A 12,467-nucleotide genomic window follows, 5' to 3' on the forward strand; every position below is an offset into this window, starting at 1 on the left:
ATATCAAATGTTGGAGAGGATGTGGGGAAAGGGAAACACTCATCCACTGCTGGTGCGGCTGCAAACTTGTACAACTCCTATGGAAAGCAGTGTGGAGAACTCTTAAAAAACCAGAAATGAACCTACCATTTGACCCAGTTATACCACTCCTTGGCATATACCCAAAGAACTCATCCTATCACAGAGACACTTACACATCCACATTTGTTGCTGCACTCTTCACAATAGCTAAGAGATGGAAGCAACCTAAGTGTCCCTCAGCTGACAAGTGGATAATGAAAATGTGGTTCATTTATACAATGGAGTTTTACTCAGCAGTAAAGAAAGACGATATCATGAAATTTGCCGGTAAATGGATGGAACTAGAAACATACTAAGTAACACAGACTCAGAAAAAAAAAGATGTATATTCTCCCTCATATATGGATCCTAGCACCAAATCCTGTTAAGTGAGTATGTATCCAGACATAACTACAGGAACCAGGGTAATGAAAAGGAACCAGGGAGGTAAAGGAAAAGAAAGAACCTGAAAGAGAACAGTAGGAAACGTGTGTTACTAGGGAGATATGGATAAAAATAGGGCTATTTTAAGGGGAGGGGGAGGGAAGGGTATACAAGGAACCTAGGGGATAATGGGAAAGAAGAAGCTCAAGAGAGGTGGGACCATAGGAGACGGGTATTATTAAGGGAGAAGTGGGGGCACCTTGGGGAAACCATGGTAGAAGGGTTAGATGATGAAAGACATAAATAATGCCTAACTAGTTTTAAAAAAAAACAGAGGGAACCATATTAGTCCAACAACTTACTGATAAATTATATATACAGCTAGATCAAGGAATATAATATATGTCTAGGCAAGGTTTATCTGAGAATGTTTGGTCTTTGCCCAAGCTTTATCTACATGGCACATGGTAATTAAAAGTACCAGACTTGTGGAACTAACTTTCTTGGATGTTTAACAGCCATACTTTGAGGCCTATACTAATTTGGTCAGGGGGACATAAAAGACAGCTTTTGCTCCTTGCCCTCCCAGGTAGACTAAGTTCCAGGGGACTATAAGAATCTCTCAAAATGTCCTGAAACTTCAGAGAGTAGCCTGTCTTCTTGATCAAGGAGGCCATGGATATCCCACCAGATGGACTTGAACCAGTGTCCAGTCTACAAAGAGGAGGGTCAACACAGAGGAAACATTTCTTCTATGCATCCAAGTGAAGCCAGCCATGGTTGAGAAGAACCTTTGACTTATCTTCACATAGATGGAACTGGTAAAAGAATGGAGCCATGCTCATCCCAAGCCCATGTAATCCCTGAAGAACAGATCTTCAAACGACTTAAGAGTAAAAATAAATTGGTTTATCTGGGCCAACTGTATGGTCTTAAATACCTAAAAGGAAAGTATAATCAAAGATTAAAGGGGTCAATATAAATTTTAAGAGTCCATGTGTATAGCTAAAGGCTACATAACAAGAAACAATGCCAGACAGAAGATACCTCCTTTGAATTGTTGGCCAGGGTGCCCAAGAGACTCCCAGACAGTAACCCAGCATAGAACTGAGAAAATGAACAGCAGACCCTAATCGCATCTAAAGGAATGTTGGCAACTGATTGCTGCTAGATGAGGAAGAGCTGATCTTCCTAAAACAAGGAACTCTAGATAAACTGACTAGATTCAGGTGATGAACAAGAACTGGGGAATGGCTGGGGGCACCGACAACACAGTGGACAGTACCAGGGATGACAGAGTATATGGGCTCCAGTGGAGGCAGGGGAGCTAAGGGAGGGCGTCATGGAAGTAGATATATAGATGAATAAGATTATCTGTGATGTTCTGTATGATATGCACACAAAAAATCAACAAATAAAAATATGAGTTATATTTGAAAAAAAAAGAGTGAGAGATAAGAAAGTCAGAGGATCAACCCAAAGGTTGACCACCTGCCTAACAATAGGAAGGCAGAGAAATAAATGGGAAGGGAGGACAGTTATCACAGCAATAATACAAGGGCATTTCCTAAATGAAATGTCTTATAGTAAGTCCAATAAATACCCAACATAATGAAGAAAAACTGCCTACCCAAAGGTCACAGTTCAATGTTCATATGCTAAAGAAATACAGATACTGTTAAGCACTTCCAAAGGACTGGGAAAGACGGACTGGGAGAAATGGGCAGTACACCAGAGGGCAGGTGCTGAATCTTTTCTGGCGAATAGTCCGATAATGTCAATAGAGTTTTTCAATAGCATAAAATATTATTTTGAAATATAGGATAAGTTTTAGAAAGTAAAAAAGTTGCAGGTAGCTGCTTCCTGGAAAAGGGACTCCTGGACAAAGGGCAAGCAGATGATGTTCAAAGCTTTGTGGTGTGGATTAAACCCTATTTGTGTTTAAAACTTATTCTGGCTCCTTTTCCAAATAACACACAAGAAACTTAAATTTAGATATAAAACTGCTCTGAAGCTCTTCCACCAAAGCGACAAGGTATATTAGATCTACTTACGAGAAGTCATCTGATGATGGTTCTCTAGTCAGTTCTGGGAAGTGACTGGCAAAGAGAGGGAAAATGGTGGTCAGAAAATGGATGAAAACATGAAGAAATGCGTAATTACAAGAGTAGATATACCAATCCACAGGTGCCTGGGACTTCAACAGTTACATTAAAAGTTAAAGGAATAAGTCATATTTCAGGTATTTAAAGATTCATTGGGGACCCCATTACCTTTTAAGCACATTTAATAGCAACTATATAGCCAAATAATCCCTTATGCATACCAGAAAGTCAAAATATTTGACAAAGTAGCAAAAATAAAATTTGTCAGAAGACTAGAAACAAAAATTTAAGTAATAAACAGGCTTACCCATAGGTCACCCCAGCTATGCTACACTTCTTAAAGTTCATGATATTGCATGTAAGAGTTCCAGTCTTGTCAGAGAACAGATATTTTACCTAAGGCAAAGAATGAAAGGATTTCACATCAAGAATGTATAAAGAGGCAAGGGTCTCACTATAGCTCCAGCTGTCATGGAACTTGCTATGTAGACCAGGCTGACCTCTAATCAGGAAGATTCACCTGCCTCTGCCCCCTCAAGCCAGTACTGAGATTAAGGGTGTGTACCACCACACCCCTAGCTCATTAGAGTATATTTTATACAATGTTCTACACTATTTTTTTTTTGCACAGAATTTCTGGGCAAAATGATACAGCTGTGTCTCTAAAACCAAGTGATGTTTTTATTCCTTGATGCCTTGAAAACCAGATGCCATAACCACAATCAAGGGTGACTATGCAAACCCCCTGCAGCTCTCCTGCGAACACTTGCCTCCCTCTCATGACACTGTTCTCAACATTTCCAAAGAGGTTCTCACCTGCCCAAGCTCTTCATTAAGGTTTGATGTTCTGGCCATCGCAGGGGTATCATTTTCAATATAATACATATCTGTGTCCTGAGAGAGAGAACGGAGAAAGCAATGAACAAAGGAAGGCTTTAGAAAACCTGTAATTCTAATATTTCATTCAGATTAACACAGAACAAGAAACTTAAAATCCTTCCATTTTAATTTAAACATGAACTTTTATCTTGGGGTAGAAATGTAGTAGCCAGGCATGGTGGTGCATGCCTTTAATCCCAGCGCTCAGAAGGCAGAGGCCAGTAGGTCTCTGTGAGATCGAGGCCAGCCTGGTCTACACAGTGAGTTCCAGGCCAGCTGGGGCTGCAGGAAGATCCTGTCTCTGAAAAGAAAATAAAGAAAGAAAAGAAAAGGGGAGGGAAAGGAGGGAAAACAGAGGAAAAGAAAATGCAGTGGCAGTTAGGAGAGGGAAAGCCTGTGACAAGGAACCACATATTTTTTCACAGAAGATTTGGGTTCAAGAGATCATCATCTCATGTCCTGGCTCTAAACTGGATCAGTGCCTCTCTCACAGGCTTGCTGTGAATAGCAAAGTAAAACACATGAAAATTCCTGGTCTGCCAAAGAAGGTCGTCAAGACCCAGTGCTTAACAGCCATGGCAGCCCCTTAAAATTCTCACCTCCATCCTTATGATCCAGTCCAAACTGTCATGATGAAATCTAATAGAGAATGAACTCTAGCACTCAGGGCAGTGGCAGACAGAGGACAAGCATCTGTTGGGCATCCTCCCCTTCCACTTACTCTTTAAGACAATCCCTGAATTGGTGGGGTCACATCCTCCCCACCTCTCAGGTCTTGGACATTGCTTGCTGGTTTCGGTTTGTCCATCTTATTCCCCTAACTTAGTAATAAACAGACTCTGTCCTTTTCTGGGAGTGCAATCAAATGACAAAGGCTCATGGAGAGCATTGGAAAACAGGGACTGGCATCTCTCCAGCAGCTCACATTTTATACTCAGTTTTCTTGGAAACCTACCCAGTTTATGAAGAGAGCTTGCGTGTATTTCACAACCTCAAGAGTCACCAGCAGACTGATGGGAATTAGATTGTTGTACAAGATGATAAATGTCAGCAGGTTGTATCCAAAATTATCTGAGCTCGCATCTAGGAAGAAAACCAAAATATCCACAGAGCTTTAGTGACAGTCTCCACTCAGTCTTTCACTTTGTTATTTTTTTCTAAAAGACGCTCATATAAAAGTCTATATGCTTGTTTAGATATTGAAGTTTAAAAAGTTACTCTGCCTACTATGTGTCAGAATCTCCAACTACAAAGACTATTCAGACTCAGTCCCTGCAGGTAGTGCTGGCTTCCTTTTTGGAGACTAGGGGTGGGGGACAGCACATCCCACTATGGAGAATACTCATCCCGACCCTTACAGTGGGATGTGACTAGTACAGAGGAGTTCAGAGAACTTAGCAGAAGCCAAGAAGGGGCTCCAGCATAGGAGAGGCTGGGACTGGAAATCAGGAATCTGTCCTGGCTCCAAATCATACTCACTGAGCTCTTCACCAGGAAAGCTCATCACATGGTGGCAGGGTGGTTCAGACCTGGAGTTTAAGGATGGCTGTGGTGGAAAGATGAGGTACTGGGAAGGAGGGAGGAAGCAGGCCCAAGCTGGCCAGCACCTTCCCCCAGCCTTTCACTTCCTACCAAGCCTTCTACTCTCAAGCTGGTAGTTCTCCAGTGTGTCTCCTGACACACTGCTTTGCCAACTGGTTTCTCTTAGACAACTAGGGAGTTGCGGAACAGGACCTCTAAGTCTCAACAGTTACAGGTACCCCTAAGTATAGCATTTGCTTATAACAAATACCTGTCTGCCAATAAAATTTAAACATCGTCACAATTGGGCTTGAGGACGGTTGTGCTCATTCATTAAAGGAGGGCCAAGCAGTGTCACTGGACCCTCACTGGAGTATCCAGCCACTCTTCCCAGCCAACTGTATGTAATTTGACCCCAACAACACATAGCCTCCTGGATTTGGGGAGGGCTAACATACACAATCTGCAGAAGGCTAGGAAGAGAAGGCATGACCCGTGCTGGGTAAAGGCTATCCAGTGTGCATACCCTCAGGTCATACATATACCTCAGCAGCCCCCTCCATTATCTCGGTAAGTAAGCTCAATAAATTCATTGGTTCCCCAGTAAAACTTTAATGAAACATTGGCTTGACACCAGAACCTTAAAAGGGAATAAGCATTGCTTAGTATCCCCAGGAATAGAAGTTTCACAACCGACTGAAAATTTGTTTGTTAATGCTATTATGTCTCATAATTGTTTTTTTAAAAAAGAAAATGAAAATGTAAAAGGTGTTAAAAGGATATGGAAATGAAGATATTTTCCAAAATAAAAAATATGAGAAAGCCTAAGCAAGTGATGAGGTCTGGTTAGGTTTGTTATATATAAAGGATGAGACAAAAATAATATATACATAATCTTAAAATTTCTATGGTCTTAGTTTTAGTCAAAATATATATCTAGTCAATTTTATCTGAGAATATTTGGTTTTTTACCCAAGCCTTATCTATATAGCACATGATAATTAAAAGTACCAGACTGGTGGAACTAACCTTATTGGATGTTTAACAACTATACTTTAAGGTCTATACTAATGTGGTCAGAGGCACTTAAAGGACAGTTTTTGCCCCTTGCCCTCCAAGGTCAACCAAGTTCCAGGGGACTATGGAACACCTCTCAAAATGCCCTGTAACTGTGGTGAGTCACCTGTCCTCTTGTTCAGGGAGGCCATGGAGACCCTACGAGATGGACCTGAACCAGTGTCCAGTCTACAAAGAGGAGGGTCACTCAGAGGAAACATTTCCTCCATGCTTCCAAGTGAAGCCAGACATGGTCAAACAGGAACTTTGACTTATCTTCACCTAGATGGAACTGTTAAAAGAAAAGAGCCAGGTTCTCCTCCCAAGCCCATGTGACCCCTGAGGAACAGATTTTCAAATGACCTTAAGTGTAAAAATAAATTGATTTATTTGGACCAACCGTATGGTCTTAAACACCCAAAAGAAAGTATAACCAAAGAGTAAAGTCATCAGTATATTTCTTTAAGAGTTCAAGGGATTATACTTCCCAGACATTAGGCTTAAGTCTATATAAAAAGTTATTTAGACAATTATTTCTCACTGATGATTTTGTTCCTAACCAGAAAGTGCTGCTCAGATGTGAGACTTCAAGTCTTGGTCTCCAATACTGTAGTGACCACCTGTTACTAAGGAAGACAACCAGCTATTGTTCTAAAATGTTTCTCCCCTGTTTAGAAGCTTTTGAGAGGGAACTGACACTGATTCTAACCACACCAACAGCTATCAAAATATCTGAAAGCAAATCCTGAATCCATTAGTCTAGAGTCCAGCCTTGGAAGACAAAAGAAAAATGAGGAGGAACCCAATAGAAGGATGCTTTTGGAAGCCATTTTCAAGAAATTCCAATGGACTCTCAAATGAACATTTGAAAATTGCCCTGTTCTGGCTGTTTTCTAATTCCCTGTCTAGAACTTGTAATGATAATTATTCTTGTCTTTATTTCTCCTTCACATCTCCTATTCACAATTCAAGGACTTTCTCCCCCTCCCCCCAAGAGATAAGAGTTATGCAATTTGGGAGTCTTTTAGATAAACCCAGTGAAGGAGTACTCCAATTGCTTCACCCTGCGTCCCGGTTCAGCATGGAAGAAACCAGAGTGGTCTGTGTCCTGATTCCCTATTGGCAATTTGGGTAACCCCTTCAGAGGATGGCGTGATAAGAATAGGAGGTAGGAATTGGCTAGGCAGTTAGGGTAAAAAGACCTCAAAGAAAAGTAGACAGTTTCTTGGCTAAAACTCAAATTTTCCTTAGGACTGTTAGCAACATACTCTGTTCCAAAGGCCAAAAATGTCGAAAGTATTTGGGAGCTTGTATCTAATCCTTAAAAGATTTTAGGGTTACCTCTTCAGAGGAGGAAATGTTAGAGTACCCAAAAGCCCCATAGAAATAAATGAATGAAAGAAGAAAAAAATAAAATTTTAAAAACTAAAAAAGAAATAAAAACTTTCTGGTTTTTAAGACTAGTCAAAAATGTTTCATAACACTTAAATATGTCAAAGAGCAGAGAGCATTCAGAGAAAACCCAAAGCCTAAGAAGCTCTAAAATCCTCTGACCCACCAAGAAATCAATGAAGTCCACAGAAGAAGAAAAGAGAATCTTTACCCCTGTGCAAAAAGTTCAGCCAAACAAAGATAATCCAAAGGAGGTTAGGACAGGGCCAAACGTGATAGGTGATGAAAGTCGATCCAACAGAGGCACCATACGTGAGGTCTGACAGCTGTGAGTAGAAGCAACATGAAGACCATGTCCTACTGCAAATCACACAGCCAGCACTGGCGCTTGGCATGCACTGGGCACTTCATGTACCAGTTTGCACAAAGCCCATACTGAACATAGCTTTGATGCCACATGTTTACTCACAACCCAACATTGTGGAACCAGATTCACTTGGACCAGTTTTCATGTCTGAAGTAAGACATCTAACAATCCAAATCTAAGTTTTAAGAACCAACGCCAACAGAGCTGATCTGCCTACAATTCAAATTTCAGCCACAGGGCCCACGTTTGTAAAGGACCAACACTAATCCAGGAACAGTGGCTCAAGCCTGTAATCCCAGCATTTGGGAGATGGAGGCAGGAGGACCAGGAGTTGGAGGCCAGCCTCAACTACATGTTGAACTCAAGGCCATAAGAAACAATGTTTAAAAACAAAAAATAAATGAGCGACAAGAGTTTTCCTATGTAGTTCAAAATCTTAGAGTTTTCTGTTTAAAGTAATTAGAAAAGTAAAATCATGTCCAAATCAATAAGCAAAAAATAATTGAGAGACATGAATAAAAATACCCCAAGGCAATACCCTCAAGCCTTAAAATATATCATTCTTTTTGTCATTAAGTTCTATTATTTTTCTGGAGTTGCTGTGTACAGAGATTGGCAGGTCTTGCCCTTACTCTCTACTCCCCCAAAGTAGCAGCAAAACTATACAAAACTATCGAAATCAAGGTAAGTCTCTGGAAATGGATCATAGAGCATATAAAAATCCAAAAGTGTGTAATCAAGGAAATCTACTGAGTCATGTAAGAACAGTGGGCACCTTGGCATTTAAGCCACAGACCGTTATTCCATCCGCACATCCACAGACCCTTGTAAATTCATGTCTACTCTAGTGAGTGGGTAAAGTGATCAAATAGACCATCAGCTTCTACCTCCCTCTCCCAGCTCCAGGCTGCAGACATTCTATCTCTGGGTAGGTAAGGTACCAAGACAGGAATGCCCAGGAAGTTAGCATTATTTGAATGGAGTATTTAAAAGGCCATACCTAGTATATATACTATCAAAAACAATAGAGAGCACAGCAGCTAATAATCAAGGAAAGCAAATGTCCCATGATACTAGCAAACTGGCTAGAAATTTAGCAGGAACATCCATGGAAAGGATAGCCAGAAAAGCTTTGCTGGGAATTCACCCTGGACAGCACAGAAGATCTTGCACGATGTAGATGACAGTTCAAAGGAGCCAGGAAACAGTGAAGATGCATGAAGCAAAGAGATGGTACCAGCTGGTAACTCATCCACAGCAAGGAACAAAGACAACCAGAAATGGTAAGCACGCAGGTTCCCATAAGCACATTGCATATATAGTTTTCCTTTTAGCTTCCTGAAGAGCATGAGATTATACAAAGTAATAATTACAAAACTGTATTACTGTGTTGACAGTATACACATGTATAATATATATGACAACAACAGCACTGCAGAAAGACCACAGAGGTGTGTTAGACTGGTGTTTCTGGATTTCACTGAAATTAAGTTAGCAATTCAAAGGGATTCTCATGTTGAAACTATCTTTAGAAAGAACTGAGAAACAATCATTTGAACATAAAACAATCCCCAAATTCTCTTCATCTTGTAATTCCTAATCCACTCATGCTCCATGAAGGCCTGGTGCAGGTACGGTAGCCAAGGGTAACAGAGGGAGGGCATGGCGACCACTCATAGAACCTTCATAGAAGGACCTTCCAAGGAGTTTGTCCTACTGCACTAAGCAACAAGCACACCAACACTCACCCATTTTCTTGATGTACCAGTTCTTCCCGCCATGAGACTCGTTCCAGAACAGGGCCCCTGCTGAGCTCACCAGCGCCATGACCAGGAGGATGCCAAACAGCACCAGGATCTGCACATTGGTTACCTTCTCAACATTTGACCTCTTGAGGGGCGCTTTTGTTGAATTCTGTAAACCAGTATTGAAAGTTAGTAACAGTCACAAACAGGCTTCGGGGCAAGAGGTAGGGAGAGACAGAGTTAAATAACCACATTCAACAAAGGAAAAGAAAGGGACGATCTCTCCTTCAAACTACAATGAAATTAAAAGGTGCACCATGGTTTTGAATGAATAGTTAGTTTTAGAAAGTCTTCCAATTTAAAGAACATATTACAACTCTACGTGATTCGTTCTATATTTCTCAGTACACCTTAGCATAACATTATCCACTTTCATAATCACAGCAGGTTCTAAATAATTTAAGTACAGTCTAAAAGCAATCCACAAACTGCTAATTTTTTTACCATAAAAATATGAAGACAGCCTACAAATAGTACAGCACCATAACAAACAGAAGAGAGATTTTTAAAGTATTCATTTTCCTTCCCGTAGCTCAAAATTTAAGGAAAAGGAGACATAACATAAATATATATCAAGAGAGAAACAAATAGATGAACAAAAGATTCACTTGGAGAAGTGGAAACAAGAAATAAGCTCCAAGGCCATGCATAATGTCACACGCCTTTAATCCTAGCACTCAGGAGACAGAAGCAGGAAGATCTCTGTGAGATGGAGGTCAGCCTGGTCTACATAGTGAGTTCCAGGCCAGCTGTGGCTACAGGGAGACTCTGTCTCAAAAATACAGAAGGAAGGAAGGGAGGGAAGGAAGGAGGGAGGGAGGGAGGGAAGGAGGGAGGAAGGAAGGAAGGAAAGGCAGAGCTTGGAGGATGGCTCAGCAGTTAAGAACACTTGGCTGCTCTTGTAGAGGATCTAAGTTCAGTTCCCAGTATCCATATGGCTTCTCACAACCATCAGTTCCAGGGGATCTGATATTGTCTTTAGGCCTTTGTGGGTAGCAGGTATGTAAGTGGTTCATATACATACATGTAGGCAAATACTTATACAAATAAAATTAAAATTAAAACGGGAGGGAGGGAGGGAGGAAGGAAGGGAGGGCCTTGAAAACAGAAGGAACTGGAGTTAGATGCAGAAGTTAGGCAAGAAGGGAAACAGAGGGCAAAACAGCCTCCTGGTGGGACCAACTCAGTTAGAGCTGAGACCTGGCTTGGGGCCTGGGTACAAAAAGCTTCAGAAAAACCACTGCATCTCAGATGGAAATACAACACTAGATCCTCTCAGCAGAGGAAAAGTCAGTCATATGGTTTGAACAAATAGTTTTACACTTGAAGTCTAAATTAAAAGAAATTTCTGATGGTGGTTGTGATGGGCAAATGATAAGACCCAATGAGGAGACTTTGCAGAACTGGTGAGGGACTTTGATATGAGGATACTATCCTGGATTACATTGATGGGCCCAATCTAATGATGGGGGTCCTCACATGCAAGAGCCTTTCCTTGGAGAAGTGACTAAAAAGAAATGACTAGAGATGCAGTATCAGTGGCTTTGAAGATGGAGGGAGAAACCATGAGCCCAGAAAAGCTGAATCCTCCACAGGCTGAGAAAGGAAGGGAGAAGGGCCCCTCAAGGGCCTGCAGAAAAGAACAGCCACACATGGAGCCTCATCCAGTGAGATCCATAGCCACATTTGGACCTACAGAACCACAACATCATGATTTTGTATAGTTTTAAGCTACCAAGGGAAATGTACTAAACAGCAACAGGAGACTGTTGTACTGTATTACTACAGTAATACAGCAGATAGCTGAAAAAGACGTAGAAGAGGAAAGCCAGGTGAGGACAGACTTTGACCATTCCAAAGAGGCAATTCCTAGAACCAGAAGCTAGGCGGGAAGAAGAGACCACAACCTTGGTCTGCACTGTCCTTCAGAGCAGTCAGTTGGTCTGATTAAAAGGGCTAGGCTAGTAATAAGGTTCTCTCTGGTTTTCAAAACTAGCTAGGCATTGTTTATCTCTCACATTGTCTCACCCCTCCATCATGGTTTTCCCACTTAAGGTGCCCCCATTCCCCCACTTTCTCTCTTAAAAAATACCCTTCTCCTATGGTCCTACCTCTCTTGAGCTCCTTCTTTCCTTTTATCCCCTAGGTTCCTAGAACCAAACCCTGATAAGTGAGTGTGTATCCAGACATAACTACAGGAGCAAGGATAATGGAAAGGAAACAGGGAGGTAAAGGAAAAGAAAGAACCTGAAAGAGAAGAACAGTAGGAAACAGGCCTTAATTTTCCTTTCCATTATCCTGGTTCCTGTAGTTATGTCTGGTTGCACACTTATTTATCAGATTCTGGTTCTAGGATCAACATATGAGGGAGAACATATGTCGATTTTTTTTCTGAGTCTGTGTTACTTCACTTAGTATAACAGTTTCTAGTTCCATTCATTTACCTGCAAATTTCATGATTTTATCTTTCTTTACTGCTGAGTAAAACTCCATCATATAAATTAACCATATTTTCATTATCAACTCGTCAATTGAGGGACATTTAGGTTGTTTCCATCTGTTAGCTATTGTGGAAAGAGCAGCAACAAACATGGATGTACATGTGTCTCGGCAATAGGATGAGTTCTTTGGGTATATGCCAAGGAGTGGTATAACTGGGTCAACTGGTAGGTTCATTTGTAGTTTTTTAAGAGCTCTTCACACTGCTTTCCATAGGGGTTGAACAAATCTGCAGCCCCACCAGCAGTGCATGAGTGTTCCCCTTTCCCCACATCCTCTCCAACATTTGGTATCATTTGCTCTCTTGATCTTAGCCAATGTGACTGGGGTAAGATGAAATCTTAAAGTGGTTTTAATTTGCATTTCCCTAATTATTAGTGATGTTGAACACCTTTTAAG

The 12,467-nt window shown here is 41.1% G+C and overlaps 1 protein-coding gene across 1 annotated transcript in view; it reads right to left on the reverse strand.

The window, feature by feature from the left end:
- The window catches only part of Atp8a2 (ATPase phospholipid transporting 8A2), a 604,547-nt gene that overhangs the window by 509,678 nt on the left and 82,402 nt on the right, over positions 1-12,467 (reverse strand). Inside the window, exons 10-14 of the mRNA XM_008824989.2 lie at positions 9,513-9,678; positions 4,384-4,511; positions 3,366-3,443; positions 2,857-2,945; positions 2,499-2,543 (exon numbers count right to left, since the gene is read on the reverse strand). Coding sequence (XP_008823211.1) covers positions 2,499-2,543; positions 2,857-2,945; positions 3,366-3,443; positions 4,384-4,511; positions 9,513-9,678 — 506 coding nt within the window. The remainder of the gene's footprint in view (positions 1-2,498; positions 2,544-2,856; positions 2,946-3,365; positions 3,444-4,383; positions 4,512-9,512; positions 9,679-12,467) is intronic.

This window comes from Nannospalax galili, unplaced genomic scaffold (assembly GCF_000622305.1).
Source record: "Nannospalax galili isolate Female #2095 unplaced genomic scaffold, S.galili_v1.0 scaffold488, whole genome shotgun sequence".
Taxonomy (NCBI): Eukaryota; Metazoa; Chordata; class Mammalia; order Rodentia; family Spalacidae; genus Nannospalax; species Nannospalax galili.